General features: G+C 43.8%; 1 protein-coding gene across 2 annotated transcripts in view; it reads right to left on the reverse strand.

Annotated features, from left to right (window-relative positions):
• adamts18 (ADAM metallopeptidase with thrombospondin type 1 motif, 18) overlaps positions 1-21,995 on the reverse strand; it is a 62,574-nt gene that overhangs the window by 30,574 nt on the left and 10,005 nt on the right. The window contains exons 4-12 of one of the 2 annotated variants that reach the window (XM_056412956.1): positions 16,179-16,467; positions 14,421-14,635; positions 13,702-13,785; positions 13,447-13,606; positions 11,634-11,739; positions 10,799-10,936; positions 10,539-10,692; positions 8,616-8,711; positions 7,353-7,501 (exon numbers count right to left, since the gene is read on the reverse strand). In XM_056412956.1, coding sequence (XP_056268931.1) covers positions 7,353-7,501; positions 8,616-8,711; positions 10,539-10,692; positions 10,799-10,936; positions 11,634-11,739; positions 13,447-13,606; positions 13,702-13,785; positions 14,421-14,635; positions 16,179-16,467 — 1,391 coding nt within the window. Of the gene's footprint in view, positions 1-7,352; positions 7,502-8,615; positions 8,712-10,538; positions 10,693-10,798; positions 10,937-11,633; positions 11,740-13,446; positions 13,607-13,701; positions 13,786-14,420; positions 14,636-16,174; positions 16,468-21,995 lie in introns of those variants that run through there. The other variant, XM_056412957.1, reaches the window with a different exon arrangement.

Consider the following 21,995-nt stretch of genomic DNA (forward strand, 5'->3'; position numbering starts at 1 on the left):
TGTGTGCAAATGAGATCGGTTTTTTTCCCTTTTTTTCCTATCCGATTAAAAAGTGTCATTGAGGAATAGCACCCATAGTTTCCAGACAGTTTGGTTTGGGGTTGAAGATTCGAGCTAATCCTTCTTTTTCTGATCAGATTAAGAGCCCTGCCAATATAATCTCAGAGATTACTGGCGACAAAAACTTTGAGTCAGAGACTAAAGCGTGACTCAAGTTTTCCATGGCACAGTTGAAATACGCCCTGAGTGTTTGCTGGCGGATGTGTGTGTTGAGGATGGGGACTGAGGTGAAGAGATGCCATAAAACAGACACCACACTAATTCTTTTTTCAGATGAGAGGTCAAAGCGACCTGACAACTAGTTAACCCACTGTATGTTTTAGAAAATTGTATCATGACTTGGCATTGTTAGATTTATTATTCGCCCCCCCTGTCGTTCCATCCCTTCTCTGTCCCACTGAACCTGTAACTCTCACCCACTGACCCAGCTGCTGCTACAAAGCACTCTTTAGTGCTACTGGAATGATAAATGAACCTGACAGCTAACCTGGTTTAACCCTTGTGTTGCCTTAGGGTCATTTTGACCCGAATCAATATTACACCCTCCCCCCGCTTTAGGATTAATTTGACCCCATTCAATGGTTAATGTCGGTGTTCTTTCGGTAGTCAACAAACAAACATAAAGTGCCTCACACTTAAACTTGGAAAACAATATTAATTCTAATAATTTTCTGGAGGTTTTAATTGCTGGTGTCAAATTGAACCCAAAGGGTAAAATATGTTAGTAAATATAAAGGTAACAGGAGGGTGAAACATTGAATCGGGTCAAAATGACCAAAAGGCGGGGGGAGGGTGTAATATTGATTCGGGTCAAAATGACCCTAAGGCAACACAAGGGTTAAAGGACTCTGTGGCCCTTTTCAGTCTGCCAGTTCTGGTGTATAATGTGTATCATATGAGGGCCGGTCTGCCTCTGAACCCTTTTGGTCTTTGATCCCTCGTGAGGATTAAGAGATGAGTCGGCTGTGACGTACGGAGTATCTTCATCAGTGTCTGAGCAGCTGTTAAGAGATAAACGCCGCTGTTACATTTGAAATAGCTGAAATACTAAAAGAGTTGAAGTCGCAGTTGAAGTGGCAGTGACTTTGCAAATACTAAAATAAGTTGAAATAGTAGTTCAAATGGAAGTGATGAAAGAAGTTAAACATTTTAGTGTAAGTGCCTCATGAAGTTGACGTGACAATATAAATGTACGCCCGAGTAAAGTTGAATTATCAGTTGTGGTAAAAGTGCTGAAAAGAGTTGAAGATTCAAATGAAGATAAAGCACAAGGGAGACACGTTGAAATCCTGAAATAAATTTGTGAAAGTTCAAATGTAAAAAATTTAAGATGATGTCAGTTAAAGTGTCAGCTGAACTGTAAACAGCAGTTGGAGTAATACTTGTATAAACAATGGAAGTTGTGGGAGTTAGAAAAGCTGAACTTTGAAGACCTGATACTTGAAAGGTTCTTTGAAGTATTAAACTGAGTTCCGATGTCAGTTGAGGTGTAATCACAGAAAGCACTAAGACTAAGGACTAAGAAATCAAAATCAGTGAAGCTGTCAGTTTTGCAAGCGCTGAAAGAGAATTGGAGTACGGGTCCTATTTAAATAATGTATAGTGCATGGTCTGAAGTGCCTCAAGTGTAATCAGGGCACGTCCAACTCCACTTTTGCTTGTTAAATGACACAGAATTTGGCCACAAAGTGAGGCACAAGGGCCAAATGGGTTGTATTTAGTCTCGTAATTGATAGTGTGTGTTTCCATTGACGGGGGGCTGCATAATGCAAAGGCTTGCAGCGAGGACCAAAAACACAGCCATTTAGGGGGAGACTTTGACGAAGCCTTATACATTCAAACTCTCACACCAACCCAGTATCACAAACACACAGGGTAACGAGGAGAGGAGGCGCTGAGTGTGCACCTTCCTCACGAGGCACAAAAAAAGCAGAAAAGTAAATTTTATATGAACACAAAGTAGACCGCTGGGCTTAAGAATCAGAATCAGAATCAGAATCAGAAACAGTTTTATTGCCAGGAATGTTTACACAAACGAGGAATTTTTTTTGGTGGAAGGTGCAACATTTGGACATGACAAACAAACAACAATCAACACGACAGAAAGACAACAAGTAATGTGAAAGTGTTTGGGTGTGTGCTTCAAGTGGTGTGTTTTAGTTAAAAGTGTATGTTACGCGTGGCGTGTGTTTAAGTTAAAGTGCATGCAAATAAAGTGGCATGTGTGGAGGAGGCCTCAAGTTAAAGTGCATGTTAAAGTGACGTGTGTGGAGGAGGGAAGAAGAAGGAGGAGGAGTGGGAGGAAGAGGAAGAGGAGGAAGAGGAAGGAGCGGGAAGAAGGAGAGAGGAAGGTGGAAGAAGAGGTGGTAGTCCTGGGGTGACAGTCAGTCAGTCCGGGTTCCATTGATGAGCCCGACTGCCGACGGAAAAAACTTTGGTGTGGCGGGTGGTCTTTGTCATGATGGACGCAGCCTCCTCCCGAGGAGGGACTCGAACAGGAGTGTCCAGGGTGGGAGGGTCAGCGACAATCTTTCTGGCCCGCTTCAGTGACCTGGAAGTGAACAGGACCTGGAGGAAGGCAGATTGCAGCCGATAACCCTCTCGGCCGGCGGATGGTGCTCTGCAGCCTGCACTTGTCTTTGGCTGTGGCTGCAGGGTGCCAGGCGGTGATGGAGGAGCAGATGATGGACTCAACGATGGCCGTGTAGAATTGTACCATCATCTTCCCTGGCAGGTTGAATTTCCTCAGCTGCCTCAGGAAGAACATCCTCTGCTGGGCCTTCTTGGTGATGGAGCCGATGTTCAGCTCCCACTTGAGGTCCTGGGTGATGATGGAGCCCAGGAAGCGGACGGACTCCACAGCGGCGGCGGGGGAGTCACCCAGGATGAGAGGGGGGGGTGGGGGTGCATTCCTCCTGAAATCCACCACCCACTCCACTGTCTTTCAGGCGTTGAGCTCCAGGTTGTTCTGGCTGCACCAGGTCACCAGGTGGTCAGTCTCCCACCTGTAGGCGGTCTCGTCCCCACCAGAGATGAGCCCAATGAGGGTGGTGTCATCCATGAACTTTAGGAGCTTGACGGACTGGTGACTGGAGGTGCAGCTGTTGGTGTACAGGAGAACAGCAGAGGGAAAGAACACAGCCTTGGGGGAACCTGTGCTGGTGGTCCGGGAGCCTGAGACGTGTTTTCCCAGCCTCACGTGCTGCTTCCTGTCGGTCAGGAAGTCTGTGATCCACCTGCAGGTGGAGTCGGGCACGTGCAGCTGGGAGAGCTTGTCCTGCAGCAGGAACTATATGATCGTATTGAAAGCAGAGCTGAAGTCCACAAACAGGATCCGGCGTGGGTTCCTGGGGAGTCCAGATGCTGGAGGATGTAGTGAAGGGCCATGTTGACTGCATCGTCTACAGACCTGTTGGCTCTGTGGGCGAACTGCAGGGGTCCAGGAGTGGGTCGGTGATGGTCTTGAGGTGTGACAGGACCAAGCGTTCAAGGACTTCATGACCACAGAGGTCAGGCGACGGGCCTGTAGTCATTGAGTCCTGTGATCTTGGGTTTTGGGGACGGGATGATGGTGGAGGCCTTGAAGCAGGCTGGAACGTGGCATGTCTCCAGGGAGGTGTTGAAGATGTCGGTGAACACGGAGACAGCTGGTCAGCACAGTGCTTCAGGGTGGAGGGGAGACGGAGTCCGGGCCCGCTGCTTTGCGGGGTTCTGCTTTTTGAACAGCCTGTTGACGTCTCTCTCCAGGATGACGAGGGTCGTCGCTGAGTTGATGGAGGGTGCTCCAGAGGTGTGAGCCCCTGATGGGCTGGGGGAGGGTGGGCTGATGGTCTGTGGCTTGTTGATGGGGCTGTGGGGATTGTCTCAGGACTGCTCCATTGTCTTTCAAAGCGGCAGTAGAACTCATTGAGCTCGTCTGCCAGAAGCACATTGTTCATGGAGTGGGGTGATTTGGGCTTGTAGTTGGTGATCTGCCTGAGCCCTCTCCAGACAGAAGCAGAGTCGTTTGCTGAGAGCTGCTGTTGCAGTTTCTCAGAGTACAGTCGTTTAGCATCTCTCACCGCCTTGCTAAACCTGTATTTTGACTCTGTGTACAGGTCCTTGTCCCCACTCCTGAATGCCTGGTCCTTCTGCAGTCTTAGCTTCCTGAGCTCCGCTGTGAACCAGGGTTTGTCGTTGTTATAACTCACCCTGGAGCTGGATGGAATACAGCTGTCCTCACAGAAGCTGATGTAGGAAGTTACAGCCTCTGTGTACTCATCCAGGCTGTTGGTAGCAGTCCTGAAGACATCCCAGTCAGTACAGTCCAAGCACGCCCGTAGATCCTCCAGAGCCTCACTGGTCCACTTCTTGAACTTCCTCACCACAGGTTTGCAGAGCTTTAGTCTCTGCCTGTATGAGGAATCAGATGAACCATGGCGTGGTCAGAGTTTCCCAGTGCAGCTCGAGGACGGCGTGATAGGCCCTGCTGATTGTTGTGTAGCAGTGGTCCAGAATGCTCTTCTCTCTGGTAGGGCATTTAATTAACTGTCTAAGTTCGTGGCTGAGGTTTCCTTTGTTAAAATCCCAGTACAATAACTAAAGAGTCCGGGAAGGTCCGCTCCACACACCGTATCTGTTCAGCGAGGGTCTGCTGTGCCTCGTGCACGTTTCCCTCTTGACATGTAAACTCCGGCCAGGATGAATGAAGCGAACTCACGTGGGGAGTAGAAGGGTTTGCAGTGAATGATAAAGATTCCAGGTCCGGCGAACAGTGCTGTAGAATCACCGTTACGTCGTTGCACCAGCCGTTGTTGAGGTAAAGCAGATTCCTCCACCCTTTGTTTTCCGGAGAGCTCCGTGACCCGGTCCGCTCGGAACAGCTGGAAGCCAGCGAGCTGGAGCGCAGAATCTGGTATCGATCCACTTAGCCATGATTCCGTAAAGCACAGGACAGAGGATGAGGAGAAGTCTCTGTCTCTCCCCACCAGCAGCTGGAGTTCGTCCAGTTTGTTGCACAGTCAGCGGACGTTGGAGAGAAATATGCCCGGCAGCGCTGTACGAGATCCCCATTTCCGTAGCCGTACAAGCGCCCCTGAGCGATTCCCTCTCCGGCGGCGTCTCACCGCGTGGGCGAAGGTGAGCACACCTTTTACAAAAATGTCCAGTAACTCCACAGAAGTTAAAAACGTTGGAAATAAATCCGCTGGAGTTGTTCCCCTGATGTTCATGAGCTCTTCTCTGGTGAAAGAGCTCCGGGAATCACAGCAGAAAACAGTATTTAAGACGAAAACAACAAAAAACATCGCGCACCAACGCACCGAGGCGGCCGTCCGCGGCGCCATCAGTATCAACTTTGCTGGCCTGAAACCAGCAAGCACCAGTTGTGCTGTGCGGCACTTTGTGCCCATTATATAAGATAGGGCCCTATGAGTTTGACACAGGAGAAATGTGTAACCACACAAAGCGGTGGATTTGTCAGTTGAAGAGTTAAAGATCAGTTGAAGTGAACTCTAATGTATTGAGGACGACTATTGAAAAGCATTGTATTGTTCTTGTGTGCCGGGTCTCCTATGTGTTTGATTGACAGCCTTTGGAGGCCGGGTAAATGAAAAGATGACGGTATGAAGTCCTTCTAATGTTCAGGTCCCATATGCAGACTTGGCTAAAGAACAATATGCAGGGGCAACAGTGATTAAGGGGGCCATTGTGTCCTTTGAGTCCTGGTCATCCCACCTGCACCCAAGGGCAGACATGTAGGGATTGGATGTGACATGCCATTATGATCTAACCAGCTATGACTCATTCCTAAATGATGAGAATCATTAACGGTAAAAATCAAACGGTAGATCTATTGTGATGACTTTTGAGATGTGTCCACCAATCAAGGTGATGCAGTGGCCCTTGGATGTAAGCCACCAGTCAGGATCCTTATTAGTGCGGTATTAGAGCCTGGTTGTGTATGGTCCTGTTCTGTGTCTACTCTGTGTCTACTCGGTGTCACTCTGTGTCTACTCTGTTTCTTCTGTGTCTTCTCTGTCTCCTTGATTGTGTCATTCCCTGCACCTGCCCTCAGCCACTCTCGTCTCGTTACTGTCTCATGTCGTACACCTGTTTCCATGTCGTAAACCTGTTTCCCCCGCCTATATATTGTGTCACTCTTTCCCTTGTCTGTTGCTGGATTGTTGTCTTTTTCCCGTAGTCCTGTTGTACGTGTTACTAGTGTGTATTCCTGATCCTGCCTGTTTCGACCCTGCCCTGATGCCCCATTCTCTGCCTTTCCCCTTTTGCCTTTTTTTAATTTATTTTTTTAAACTTTTGCCTCATTAAAGAGCGTTTTTTTGTTATACACACCGAGTCCTGTTCGTTCCTCTGCACATGAGCTCTTGCCCCTCCCTACCCGTGACGCCAGCCATGACAGGTTGTACCGTATGTGTGTCTTTATGGATTCAATACGAGTTGTGCGTTTGCAATGCTGTTTCCTTTGATTGTTTGATCTAATAGTGCTTAAAATTAAAGTTCAGTGAATTGGTTTCCCCATCCCCACAATGACTCCCAACATAAAGCCAGTATGCTCTGTGATACGGACTATGGATTATACATACTACACAGAAAAAAAGCAGGAGGGGCTGAAATGGCACGAATGATCTGGAAATGTATCCTTTCTCTCAATATCCAATTGCAGACATCCCGCTTATAACATTTAAAGAGCCAGTGTTGTTGGCGCTGGCCGGCTTCTGCCACATCAAGGCAATCAATCCGTTGTGAAATGAATAGCATTGTGATAGAAAACATTTCTAATCGCTCTAATAAATACATTTCTAATAAATCTATAAACCCGATGTATGAAACTGAAATAAAGAAGATCGAATACATCTCCTGATGTTTCTGGGGGGTCGCAACAAGGGATTTAGTCAAACTGAGGATTTGTCCTTGTGCCTGTGACGACATGCACCGAGCCCTTTGCTAACAAAGAGATGTTCTCTGTGGGATCTGGGTCTGCAGAATCCTGTTTGTGTGAGTGAGCAGCATCAACTAAAAAGAAGAGAGCACGGCATGAGGAGGTGGTCCACGTCTGGAGCACAGGGAGACATCTGACTGACAAGAGACGTTATCTGGCGCATGTGTGCGTGTGTGTGCAGATACACTTTCAGGTGTTCAGAAAGATAGTATTAGGAGACATAAAGCTGTCCTTGGTCATGGCAGAAACAGCGACGCGAGGAAATGAATCCCTTCGTCACCGTTCGGCTAGTTCATAGCAACAAAAACGATTTGCTGAATACCGTGTGTACCTTGAATGTAATGTAATTTACCTTGGGCTTGTGCAGGAGCGCTCCCTGTACATGATCCCCGCTCCACAGGTTCTGGAGCAGTCAGACCACGGAGACCAGGCCGACCACTGGCCGTGGACCGCCCTAGGGCCGTGCTCCCCGTATTTCACACACTGACCCCTTCGGCACCACTGTAGAAAAAGGGAGAGAAAAGGCAGAAACGAATGAAGAGGGAAGAAGCACAGAAATATAGCTCTCTTATCAGAACTTGAGAGTTGATCAGGGCTTATTGCCTCAGTTTCCTGGCTTGGACAAATGCCCGGCACCACACCTGGACACCCACACTTTCTAGCGGCAGCCAATACACACACACACACACACACATACACACATGCACCACACCCGGGCCGATTCAAGCCAATCCCAGCACTCAGCACCTCTATGTCTTCCTAAATATCATCTTTCATTTACGTAAAGTTCTCCGTCCAGCTGGGAGACAAAAATGCTTCTGCAGGTACGTGCAGGTCGGTGAGCTGTCGGCTGTGCCTTTTTAAGCCAAGATTTACTCTAGCTCAAGGGAACACTTTTAACTTAAAGAATGATTGCAATTCATTACAACTTGGCTGTCATACTCACAGACATTATTTCTCACAGTTATGATAACCTTCCACACTCTGAAGTAGTTGCTACGATGAGGGAACACCATGACATCTCAAAAACCAGGGCAGATTTATCTAAGCCATCCAAAATGTCAGTAATAATCAGCCGTTACACAGGAAAAGTGTTTGGACCCGTAGCTGCAACAAAAGCACATCACATCACTGATGAATCAGGAGGTCGGTCTGTAAACTGTGAAGAATGTTAACAACCGATAATTTGGAAATAAATTGAAGGTTTGCCCTTAATTTTCTCCTCCATAATTATTATTAACCGGAAATTGGATTGAAGCAATAGTTAAGTATTTGGGGAAATACGTTTATTCTCTTGTTATGCCAAGAGGTAGATGAAAGTATAGTATTATCATTACAAATAGTCCAAAACCCAGTTCGAAGTAATCACAATTATACCATTATTTAATGATTTTTCACTCATTTATCTGTTTGTTTTTGTCGCTTCTCGAAATATTTGTAATTAATGCTGTTGTATCTACTGTAGGGGCATTCAAGCACAAGTTGCATCTCATTTAGTCCACTGGAAGGGGCCTGAAAGAATATATACTGTATATGTTCTGTGAAGTTTATTTCTGTATGCATGTTTGATGTAATCAATAACAAATTTATCATAAAAAAGATGACTTTTCCTCACCATGTCAGGTCCACAGCTGGTGCCTTCTGCAGCAGGCATGAACTTGGTCTCGCACCGGTGCCCTGTGCGATGACACCACAGCGACTTGCAGATGTCCTGTCAAACAAGTCACACAAACACACACAAACACACGCACACAAACACACACACAGTATGAGGTGTCTATCAGATACGACCATCATTGGTTTTCCCTCTGCCGTACAGTCCACTGACTGTCTCTTGAAATCATCTTCCTCCCCTCTTTATTCTTCCTTGACCCTCCAGCACCTGCTTCCTGCCAGGACCACCATCACGCTGGTCAATAAGCCCCCTCCGGGGATAAGCTTGTCCACAAAGCTCTGGTGTCAAATGAAATTACTGTACTTCTTTAATGAAACGGGCTATAATTGCATGTGTCATCTAACCCAACAATACGGAGACAGAGCGAGACACAGAGCACAGAGGGAGAGCTGAGGTCAAAAGACAGGCGGCAGAGTCTGGCAACCCGATCAACTGCAACTGACAACAAGAGAGAACCCAGAGCGAAGGGAGCAGGAGAGGCCGCTCCGGTGTGTCTTTGAGTCTTTGTCCTCATTCTCTGACGCCTAGCAGGTGATTGACAGCATACCAGCATGCTGAAAATCATTCTACGTGAGCTTATCAGGGACACAAAAAACCACAACTGTGAAAGGCAGTAAATCTGCTAATCGGCGTGTAGGTTAATTTACCACCCACTGACTTGTGCCCAAATAAAGATGTAGTATTTGATCTTCTGTTAGGGAAACATAGCGGGGATTTGGAAAAATCGTGAACAGCCAAGGCGATGACATGTGTGCTAATCCGTCATATATACGATTTGGCAAAGTCGATTTCCCAGCAATTACTGCCCTGGAGAGGATGCCCCATGGTATTTTAAACAGCATTTACATGTGAATAAACACCACTGAATGCACCCAACATAAAGGCTCATACCGCAGGGTTTCGGAGGGGGGAGTGGGGGGTAGAGGCTAAGGATTCCCATTCAATTTATAGAATGCATGTATAAAGGTGGGTCAAATGTGGGGGGTTCCAGGTTGTTGTGCAAAGATCACGCTAATTAATAAAGTGCCAATTATGCACTGCACCATTAGCGCTGCAAAGCAGACAATCGCAGCCACTGTGTGATCCGGGTGCTGAAGGCTCATCTAGTGAGTCTTAGTTCAAGCAAAGGGACACATGAATGATGCTTGATTTAGGAATGTTGTGGTCCATGTAAAACCAGGACGATTCACATACACTGCTATAGAGTTGGTCCTTTGTGACTGCACAATAAAGGGTTAGTTTAATGATCCACTTCTTTGGATTAACCCTTCCTCTTTTCCTTACTATTCTTCCACTGGTGTATAGTGTCTTTGTTGCATCGTATAACACGCTGCTGAACTTTCTTAAACAGGACCATAGATCATGTCTCGAGAACACCCCGGTAAACCTGCAATAACGTATTCTTTGGAAACAGCAGCAGAAAACTTCCAACATATCATCACCTTTTCAGTTGATATGGTGGATTGTTTGCCATTAACCAGTTGCCATTCAACACATCCAGCTGGTATGGAACAAAACTAGAATGTTTGGTTTTTTGGCAGTTTGAGTTTTTGTGAATATCCAATATTCTTTTTTGTTTCACTTCTGAGAGAAATGTCTGGCTTTAGCTGTGAAATGTTGCACTCTGGTCACCAGCCAGTCTCTAACTTTGTATCTGATATTTGGTGCTGAGGAAGCAACATATACTGATTTTCTTTCAGCATTTTTTACTAAAAAACTATTTTTCCGCTGCAGGGGAAAAGATCCCTGATGCGAGCAGTGAACAAAAAACTAAACTTTATCGCATATTTCTGTGATACAGTTTCCCAAACAAAAACACGTTATAGCAGCCATGCTAACAATGTATTACAGTGAATATCTCACCTTGACAAAATCAAGGCTGCACAGTTTAGCCTTGGAACCAAACTGCCACTTGCACTGCGTGTCTGCGTCGTAAAGCTGCCCAGGTAGCTGTTCAGGGTACTTGTACTGACCGATCTGCTTGGGCTCGTCCACCAGACAGGATGCTTGGGCTGTTCTGGTGAACACAGCAAACCAATGGTGTCAGCTAGGGAGAAAGCAACAGCAACGGGACTGGCAAAGTTGAAAGTGCTTGTGCACTTGCACTAGGCGATGAGGCCTACCCAAGGAAGCGGCTGAGGTACTGCCGACTGCAAGTGGACCAGAAGAAGACCCCATTGTTTCCAGCCAGAGTTGGAGACATAATGTTGCCTTCTGTTTTGCGACAAGGGTTCCCCTCGCCATCATGGATCATCCCAAAACTAGATTAAAAAATATTAAAGGAAGCACGTAACTTTATAGTTTACATAGTTCCTTGAGCGCAAGTTGCTCGTGAGTTGAGGGTTAAGGCTTAAGACGCTTATTCTTGGAATGATCAAGCTGATGTCATTGTGTATCCACACAATATAATGTCTACCCACATGATATAATACAATATAGATATTGCTTCTTGCTGTCATTAGAAAGTCACAGATGCTTGGCACATGTTTTGCAATTACATCTTTGTTAATTTGTGAATTATTCGGCAAGCTGGCAAAATTCATCAAGTTATTGTGTCTTACAAATATTCTGCTATATTACTGTAATGTGAAATCTAAAAAATGTGAGAAAATAAACTGCCTTCTATCTTAATAGAAACACAAACACTGAACCATTTGGACAGAGGCAGTTTCCATTATTATATCATAAAGTGTAATGGATAAGGTAGTGAGTATATTTGTTTCTTTAAAAGATAAAACATTTATTTAAATCAATAAATATTCATTACAACAGTAGAGTGACTGGTTTAATGTACCACTCTAAAGTGACACTATACAATCTGACATAGTTTAATCTATTTTGGTCTGTGTCGTCTGATGTGGTTTAACCAAATCTCCAGCAAACTAAACTTTTCTTTTTGTTGACAGACACGTAAACAAAAAGAAAAGCTTAGTTTGCTGCAGATTTGTTTAAACATACTTGTGTCCAGATTCGTGAGCGATGGTGAAGGCCAAGCCCAGTCCTGTATCCTCATTGATGGTACAACTCCTGTACTTGCTGCACATTCCACTGATGGGAGCAAAACCTGCATTGAGAAAGTGAGAGATAGAGCAAAAAGGTGTTAGGACTATGAGACAATTAGGCTTAGACTAGACGTATAGAGATATTTCTTTCAACTGATATTGTTCCTCTACATTTTAGAATTTAATTAAATCAAACAACCTTTGTTTAAAAAAATAGATCTGTCCATAATAAAATGCAAAAATTGCCTATTAAGAAAAGCTGCATGCCTCATTTGGAAATAGGCATGCGCTAATTGACAAGTTTACGTCTCCGTTTGTCAAACAAAGTAAAACCTACAACATAGAAGCCGTTTTACAAAATGTCCATTCAAGTAACTTAAAACGTTTGGATGAGAAGCCCCAATGTAAAGGAAAATATCGGTTTAAAAAAACCATCTGTATACGTGCAGACAGGGACTTAGTTATTACAGACGGCATGCAAAGCTGAGGGGTAACACAATCAAACATTGAGCCATAAAATCTGTATTTTTCCCTTTAGTGTAACTGAGCACATTCTTTCTTATTCTCACGGTTTTGGCAGACAACAAACGTCTGTTACATTTGCATATTGCGTACATGAATGCATGGCTTGGGATTTCATCCCAGCTGCAACCTCACAAGCTGCGGCCAACTGAACAAAGGTTTGTTCCTAGACGTTGGAAGCCGTTCGGCTTCGAAGAGGACTAGTGCTGATGGTGGACCAGACGGTCCTAGATGTGGAATTTATTGGAACAGACAAGCTGATACAAATATTTAGTGGTCACTGTCTTCTCTGACAGAAGCTTCTCCCAATGGATAGTACATCCGTACTGAACATTTACAGTAAAAACATCAACACATGGTTAATGGATATGACTTAAATAGACAGATGTTTGACTTAAACAACAACGTTAATAAATACTTCTAATAATGAGCTTAACAACATACAGTTATTAGATCATTATAAGAGTCACTTTTCAAAATGTGTTTTACCTCATGCAGTTAATGAGATAAGGTGCTCTAAGTTTACTAACAATTAGTGGTGTGAAAGCAATTTGATTATGGTATTAGTCAAACTTAGCTGGCTGCGTTGATGTTGATGTTGTTCCAGCTGCCTTCCTAAACGTGTTAAGATTTATGCATAAACCGAACCTAAGCTCATCCTAAAGTGCTAAGCCGGTCAGTGCAAGCATGGCCAGGCATGATTCTTGGTCAAAATGTGTTTCTTTCTTGCTCATCCAGACCTTGGTGTTTTACACATTTGGTTGTTCTTCATACAGTTTTGACAGACATCATGGCAGGATACATTTCAAAGAGCCGTTTTCCCTTAAGCGACAGTTAATTAAGGTGATGTTTGCATTTCTGACCAAAGACCTTTGTTGCATGTAAGGCCCCCTTTTAGGTTTCTTGTCTGCATCTACACTGTCACTATCTAAAATCCTGCATCTTTGAGTTTACGACAGTGTTTGAACATTCCCAATAAAATGTAGGTTTTGGTCACAAATGAGTGCCATTCTTCATTCTCCTCTGCTGGCACCTGTCAGACTTCCTTCACTCCTCGTTGTAATGTCTATACCCACAGTATACACCTTTACTGCTGTCTAAATAGCCTAAATTACAACGTAACTCAAGCAAGGGATTGTGGGAAATTGACTGTTGAATACGGCTCCCACATCTCACACATGATATTCCATACTGTCAAATGATACTTCCCACAGGATGTATGGCTTGTCATGGTTAGCTGTAATTACCCAGGGTGTCGCAGGGCTCATTCTTCCAAGAACATATGTCCAATCCTGTGAGGAGAACAGCGTGGTCGTGCCGTTTACCACCTTTCCCCACCAGACCTGACTGCCACTGACAGAAACTGTTGAGGGAATGGTCAGCATGGTGATTGATGGTCAAGCCCAGCTGGGAAGAAAAGATACAGAGCAAGAGTGAATTTATCAATAACCAGAACAACAAAACACCACATTTCTGCATAATTGCTGTCTCAATCAACTCACTGGGTCCTGTTCCAGTAGCAACAAGCTGACCACCACAATGTTGATGTCCGTCCCAATGGTGCCATCTTTGAAAAGGCTGGAGACCTGCAAAAGAGTAGAAAAACAATCTAGTTGTCCTGGGTGCTCATTTTATTATCAGAAATACAGTGTCAATGTTCAGCTCTAAGCTAGATGCATGCACTATTCTTATCTGGGATAGCTTGCAGGTAGAACAGCAGACTTTCTATATCATGAAAATATGAAAATGTTCTTGCAACAATTTTGAAGACAGACTGAAGACATCAGTACGCTACTTTTAAGCTGCCTTACTTGTTTGTCTGCTTGTAATGTTGACAATGGCATATGAACGTTTCTTTAAACTTGATTCGGCAATACGAAAAATTCAGTAAAGCTAGCCGATCAACCGGCTACAATGTTCTTTCACTGACTATTTAGTTTTCAAGAAATGTTATTTGAACAATAAAATGTTTAAATTAAAAAACAAACAAGCTTGAAAGAGATTTGTAGCATGCTAACTGCCCCCCAAATTTGGCATTTTATCGACAAAGAATATTCATTCGAAAGTAACTTCAAGTTAATCGATTCTTTAAAAAGTACCACCTTAATGTAAATTACTCATGTCTATATTCTAAATGATGACGAAGACTGCAGAATGACTGATTGGGAAAAAAAAACTATGGCAGCAGATTAGTTTGGTAGCCCCTTCTCCCACCACTCACCATGTTCATGACGGTGAGGACGTAGGTGGTGACGTTGTCTCTGCCGTGTTTCTCCAGCATCTTTCTGTCTGCCACCACCAGGGTCTCCACATTTAGGCCCCCCGCCCTGTTGGAGTTAATGTGCGATCTCTTAGCCCTTCCTGGTGCTTCTGCCTCAGGTACCGCAAACTCGTCAGGCATGAGGAAACTGTCCTCAACGGGAGGCTTGGGTGTGTCTAGGAGGACAAAACAGGATAGGACGGAAGGGAGGAGGGACAGAGAGAGAATGAGCAAGAGAGAGAAAACTTGGCAAGTATTTTTAATGGCTCGTGCCGGGTGATCAGGGTACAGGCCTCATGTTGAAAGGACAGGAAACTCACTTCCCACACTGCTTCCTACCTCTCACCACGAGAAGGGAAGATACAACTGTGAACTGGCCTGTGGGCTGAGTAGCCTCAGGCACATGTAGCCCCATTACAACGGATGCAATTCCCTCTGAAGCCTTTCAGGGTTATCCACTTTCTAAAATATTAAAGGCTTTCATGTTTTGAAATGGTGATAATAATGTGAATAATGGTCTAATTGCTTATTTCTGTGACTTTTCTTCCCTGGCAAAATAGATAGACTGTCATTTTTGGTTTTGGGATGGTGAAATAATGTTTAATTAAAGATTAATAATACAAAAAAATCATGGCAAGTCAAAACATTGTGGGAATCTTCACTGTATAACACATATCACAATACTGTATTAAAATGTATGTTGATTGTCCAGTACATAATTGTATCCTATCAACAACTATGTCCTATAATAATATTACATTGTTGCTCTGGTAGATAACATTTCAAATTCCCAATAGAAAACTAAAAAGTAAAACCATGATGGAAGTTTGTAATTACATACCTAAAGTTGACATATCCATATAACAGGTGCATGCATTTTTAAACAGATGTATGTCAGAAAAAAAGTAAAAAAATGTGTTACTCATTGCATACACATCAAATCTGGCAATGGAGCAATTAGCTGCAGGGTTGTGTAGGAGTGTCACTTTCATAATCCATTTGTCTGAGAGTGGGGTGGGGGGCTAATCTTGACATTTCCAACCGCACATGAATGCAGCTTAATTTATTTCACAGCAGCTAGAAATAAAAAGAAGAGGGGCCTTGTGCTGGAGCAGGAAAAAAACACACCGGACTCCCCATAGAATTGCCACACTGAGCAGCTGTAACAAATACTCCTGGACAGTTGAGGTATGCTTTATTTTATTATAACTTTCTCCTAGGGGTGACTGTGGCTCAGTGGTGAGCAGGCTTCAATCAGAGGATCTGCGGTTCAATTCCCAGCTCACCTAGCCCATGTCGATGTGTCCTTGGGCTAGACACTTAACATCAAAATTGCTCCTGTAGCTGTTCTACGGTGTGTGAATGTATTTGTAAATCTTTGTTACTGCTGATGTGCCTTTAAAACCTTAGCTCCTCCCATCAGTGTATGAATGGGTACACAATGGCATGTAGCGTTAAAGCTCTTTGAGTGGTCTGAAGACTAGAAAAGTGCGATACGAGTACAGGTCCATTTATACCAACAATTTTTTCGGCCCCCCTTCCATGGAAGTGTTTTTCCTGTTTTCCCAGAGGCATCAACCACGTGAGCCCAAACACACTACCCCTATCAGCTCAGCTGATATCACAGTCATGGGATAAATTACTTGTGGGTACGTAAGATATATGAATGATGAACGTAATTTTTAAAAAGTATAAGGAATATATGGTTCCCTTACATACATTGCTTGCGGCGTCCGCAGAAGTGTTGCCTCTGCAGTGTTCCATGCTGGTAGTCATGGTGATGATTGTGCTGATGATGATGCTGATGGTGAAGGTACGGGTTTTCGGGCGTTGAAGAATCGGTGCTCGATGAGCCGCTGGATCTTCTGTGCACAATGTGTTCCGCTGAGCGTTTGTAGACGACATGCGGGTGGTGACCATCGGGGGCGCTGTAGCTGTGTTGTTCAGCCAGATGTTGGGGCAACGGGGCAATTAAATACTCTTCCTGAGACACGCGGATCAAACCTGACTGGAAGACACACAAACAAAGACATAGAGCATCATTTACTGCTTTTGATAAAAACAAGCAGTTGCTAAATGAAGCCAACAATAATTTATATTGAATAGAGAGAGAGCTAACACACATTTCACTTCCAAACACAACTAGATTAATTCAATTCAAATCAGTTTATTTGTATAGCCCAATTTCACAAATTACAAATTTGTCTCGGAGTGCTTTACAATCTGTACACATAGACATCCCTGCCCCAAAACCTCACATCGGATCAGGAAAAACTCCCAAATAACCCTTCAGGGGGAAAAAAAGGGAAGAAACCTTCAGGAGAGCAACAGAGGAGGATCCCTCTCCAGGATGGACAGGTGTAATAGATGTAATGTGTCCAGAAGGACAGATTTAGAGTTAAAATACATTCAATGAATATGACAGAGTGTATGAATAGTTCATAGTAGGCATATTCCACGATCCATCAGGCAGATGGAGGTAGAGAGGAGGAGTGGGCGGAGTCTCAACAGTGGGCGGAGTCTCAACAGGCCAGTGGCGTAGTCGGTAGCAGGAATTCCACAACCCAGACCTCGATGATCCATCAGGCAGATAGGATCTATGCCGTCTCATAGGGTCCGACGACCCCATGAGACGTGAAGTCACAAGGACTCCGGGGAGAAAGCAGAGTTAGTAATGTGTGATGGAGAGATGATGATTCATCCCTAAGGAGAGAAAAAAAGAGGAGATAGGTGCGCAGTGCATCCTAAAACGTCCCCCAGCAGCTATAAGCCTATAGCAGCATATCAAGGGGCTGGACCAGGGCAAACCTGATTCAGCCCTAACTATAAGCTCTGTCAAAGAGGAAAGTCTTAAGTCTACTCTTAAATGAGGTGACTGTGTCTGCCTCCCGGACTGAAATTGGAAGCTGGTTCCATAAAAGAGGAGCTTGATAACTAAAGGCTCTGGCTCCCATTCTACTTTTTAAGACTCTAGGAACTACAAGTAGTCCCGCATTTAGTGAGCGCAGCTCTCTAGTGGGGCAATATTATACTACAAGCTCCTTAAGATATGATGGTGCATCACCAATCAAGGCTTTGTACGTTAAGAGAAGAATTTTAAAAGTGATTCTTGATTTTATGGGGAGCCAGTGCAGAGCAGCTAGTGCAGGAGTGATGTGATCTCTTTTCTTAGTTTTAGTGAGAACACAAGCTGCAGCATTCTGGATCAACTGGAGGGACCTAAGAGACTTATTAGAGCAGCCTGATAATAAGGAGTTGCAGTAATCCAGTCTCGAAGTAACGAACGCGTGAACCAATTTTTCTGCATCTTTTTGAGACAAGATGTGGCTGATTTTTGAAATATTACGCAGATGAAAGAATGCAGTCCTTGAGATTTGCTTTACGTGGGAGTTAAAGGACAAGTCCCGATCAAAGATAACGCCAAGATTCTTTACAGTGGTGTTGGATGCTAGGGCAATGCCGTCTACAGAAACCACATCACCAGATAATTGATCTCTGAGGTGCTCAGGGCCGAGTAAAATTACTTCGGTTTTGTCTGAGTTTAACATCAAGAAGTTGCAGGTCATCCATGTTTTTATGTCTTTAAGACATGCTTGAAATAGATTAGCCTGCACCCCTACACTTAACTCTATCCATCACACTCCACCCCAACATTAGGCAGATGTGCACTGTGCAAGATCATACAGCTGTTGAGGGGAGGAGATGTCTGAATCAGCTGGAAGGCATAATAGAGTTTTGTTTTGAATTGATTTTAAGCAACATCTAAATCATTTCTGCAACAGCAATGGGTTCAAGCCAAGAAAGGACTTTACTTCAGAACATGATTAACTTATAGCAGAAACATTTTCTGAGAGAAGATTAAATAGGATGGTACGCCTACTTTTATTCAGATGGTGGAACAGTATGAAGAGAAATATGCAACATTATACGAATAAATAGAAGTAAAACATCCTCCTGGAATTATTAATCTGGGATCTAAATATAGAAGAAAAGGCATAACTATCATTCACTGCGGCATCCATTACCTGACACTTAATAATCACACCTCGTTCTTAATGTCGACATCCATAAATATGGCCGCATTAATTTTTCTACAGCTTTCACCGTTGACATCAACAACCAATTTGACTCCGCTGCTTTAGAAATAGGAAAAATATGAATGGATTCACCCTTTGTTTACATGTTTTGTTGGAAGCCAATGAACACGTCCAGATCACCACCACATTGCTGAAGCAGCAGACGAGCTCCGTGTCTTGGGTCTCTGTTTAAGTCGAGTGGCCTTAGCCTCTAAACTGAGGAACTGAGCTACTGAACCATAAACATTCCGTCTGACCAAGGATTCTACCTAATTCCCTCCACAACCCAACAAAAGCACACAAAATTGCTGTGCAATCAATCAGACGCACACACACATATATCCATACACGCTCACTGACTTTATCAAAAACATACACATGCACCCTTTGACCCAATAACTTTTGGCCTCTTTGTGTATGTGTGTTTTTGTATCAACTGCTTCCCCAGCAACCTACTGTGTGTGTGTGTGTGTGTGTGTGTTTTTGACAGGACTGTGCTCCTGTTGAGCTGACCCCAGTGCCCCCAGAGTAGCAGGTGGCAAAATAAACAGAGGCAAGACAAAAGAGAAGCCATGGCAGGGCTCTTGTTGTCAAAACAGTGTCTGGATACATGGCAGACAACCACCATCAGTCTCATCCATCCCTCCATCTCTCTATCTATATATCCATCTTTCTATCTCTCTATCTATCTATCCATCCATACATTCATCCATCTATTATCTATCCATCTCTATCCAAACATTCATCTACCCATCTATCTCTATCCAAGCATTCATCCATATGTCTATCTTTCCATCCATCCATCCATCTATCTATCATGTCTCCATCAATCCAAGCAATCATCCATCTAACTATCCATCATCCATCTATCCATCCATCCATCTATCTATCCATCATCCACCTATCCATCCATCCAGCCTCATATCATCCATCTATCTATCATCCACCTGTCCATCCATCCATCCAGCTTTCCATACTTCATCCATCAATCCCGCTAACCGTTCAGCTGCCAGCACATCTTTCATCTGTTCATAAATTATATCTCATCCATCCATCTTCCAAGGTGCAGTGGGAACTTTTCCAGGAATTTAGTTGTCATAGTTATTGTATTTGTCAGGTCTACATGGTCCAGTGGTTGGTACATCGTTGTTCTGCTGTGTCAATGGTTTGAACCCCAGCACATCTGCCAAAACCTCCTCGAGCTTGAGATATAAATACTTGTACTGAGGCTCAAACTGCAAAAAATGTCCCCTGGGCAAAGGACTAAATATATCAAATCCAACATAAAAAAAGAGAAGGTCCTTGACAAAAATGACTGCAGCTTCCCAAAATAGATTAGTATTCAAAACAGAGCTATAGGAGGTCATACATACACCTTATCAAATACTCCTTTAAAAAATAAAATCAGTTCAATCATCCCGCGGCACTTGGATGTAGCATGTTTAGAACATCTCACTGAGCTGATTAAAATAACATGAATATTAGATTATATTAGAGATGCTCCGATCAGGTTTTTTGGTGCCGATCACCGATCACTGAAATCAGTATCTGCCGATCCGATAATACCGATCACCGATCACGGTGTCGATTGAAGCATTCTATTTATTGTGTAGCATTATTGCCTTGGACTATGAGGAAATACATATATAAAGCACCTCAAACATTAAAGAAATTACCGATTTCTTTAAACATTTAGGACTTTTAATTTGAAAAATCTCCTAATTGCAAAAGTAAATATGTTTGATTTCCAGGGTAATAGAAGTCAGGACTGTCTTGAACACATCTGCATCAGTCATTGCCTGAGAATATGAGGAAATACATATATAAAGCACCTCAAATATTAAATAAATTACCGATTTCTTTAAACATTTATGACTTTTATTTTGAAAAATGTCCTAATTGATACATTAAAATTGATTGATTGCCAGTGTAGGGGATTTCAGATATGTATGGAACACATCTGCATCATTCATTTCCTGGAACTCTTGGGGAAATCTATATACAGGACTTTTTTTAACATACAAAAGTCGGACTTATTTTTATAAACTCTTCCTTGGTACAGTAAAAATGTTTTAATGTGAGCATAAATTAAGCTTGTCGGCATTTTATTTTGATAAACGGATGTTGTTTCACGTGGTTCTTTCCGCTAACTTTGCAAAACCGGATGTTGTGTCACGTGAATCCTTCCGCTAACTTTATCAAAACCCTCGCGCGCTCCCGATCGAATGCGTTTACCGTCAACATCAGTCTATAGGTGCACAGAAATGTAATTGTCGGCTGAGTTGACCACGGAGATCCGAATGTCGGCTGAGCTGACCGCAGTTCGGCGGGACAGGGACGCCACTCGGTACGTGAGGATCCCCTCGTGGGACCTCTGCACTCAGCCGGCTGGCCCTCGCCGGGCGCATTGTCTCCGTTGCGGTGCGCCGCGATTGAAACGTCTCTGATAGTAGTTCTCCCAGATTTTATGTCATCTGATCGGCCAAGTTTGATCGGCCATTTTGAGAAGGCCGATATGGATCGGCGCCGATCAGATCGGAGCATCCCTAGATTATAAACATTTCTGAACGTAACATGGGATTATCTTGCAACACATATCATCTAATTTGTCATGATACAAAGGTGGTGTAAATGGTGACTAACATCCAACCTGCCGACCAACGACTGGATAAAGAAAAATAAAACTCTATGAAAAGCCCAAACAACAGAAGTTAAGTTACTTCATTAACTCACAACTTGCATCCATTACATCTCTCTCTCTCTCTCTCTCTTTATCTGCATATGCCAGCTCTCTAAAACATTTAATGATGCACAATGAAAAAGATATGAGAGCCGCAAAAAGATTTTCACAGCGTTTGCATGCGCCCTCACACAGACACCAGAGACGGGCCATCTGTATTGTTATTACAGCAGACCTCTAGTTATCACCCTACATTAACACTTGGCTAAATGAAAGAGATGTGAAACGCCACTTTACCTTACTTCCATACATGCAGATCCACATGTTTCTCTGACTCACACACAGATTCACGCAGTCCAGATTACAGGTTGCACTAGGCCATAACCAAGAAGCTATTTTCTACAAAATAAGACGGTAAAGCCAAACCAAGCCACTCCAACCAACAGCTCCCTCTCTCTCTCTCTCTTTGGCAACATCATGGTTTACGTCAAGGGAGACAGAACCTTTAGCGTGTCTCTGTATGAACTCTACTCTCTTTTAAGGTTTCCGACTCTGATATTATAAGGCAAATGAGTAAGTGCTTACATGCTGTTAAAGACTAGTGCAGAGCGGTGAGAAGCCCCAAGCTGGTGATTACTGAGTTCTAAAGCACATCTGCACTCCAGTTCAGCAGAAGATCACGTGTGTGGTGAGGGGGGGGGGGGGGGGGGCGGTCATACAGGAGCAGAGAGGCCCCTCAAGCAAATTTATTCAACAGCATCACAATCTGAGCAATTACAG

The sequence above is a fragment of the Pseudoliparis swirei genome, chromosome 4, assembly GCF_029220125.1.
Source record: "Pseudoliparis swirei isolate HS2019 ecotype Mariana Trench chromosome 4, NWPU_hadal_v1, whole genome shotgun sequence".
In the NCBI taxonomy this organism is placed as follows: domain Eukaryota; kingdom Metazoa; phylum Chordata; class Actinopteri; order Perciformes; family Liparidae; genus Pseudoliparis; species Pseudoliparis swirei.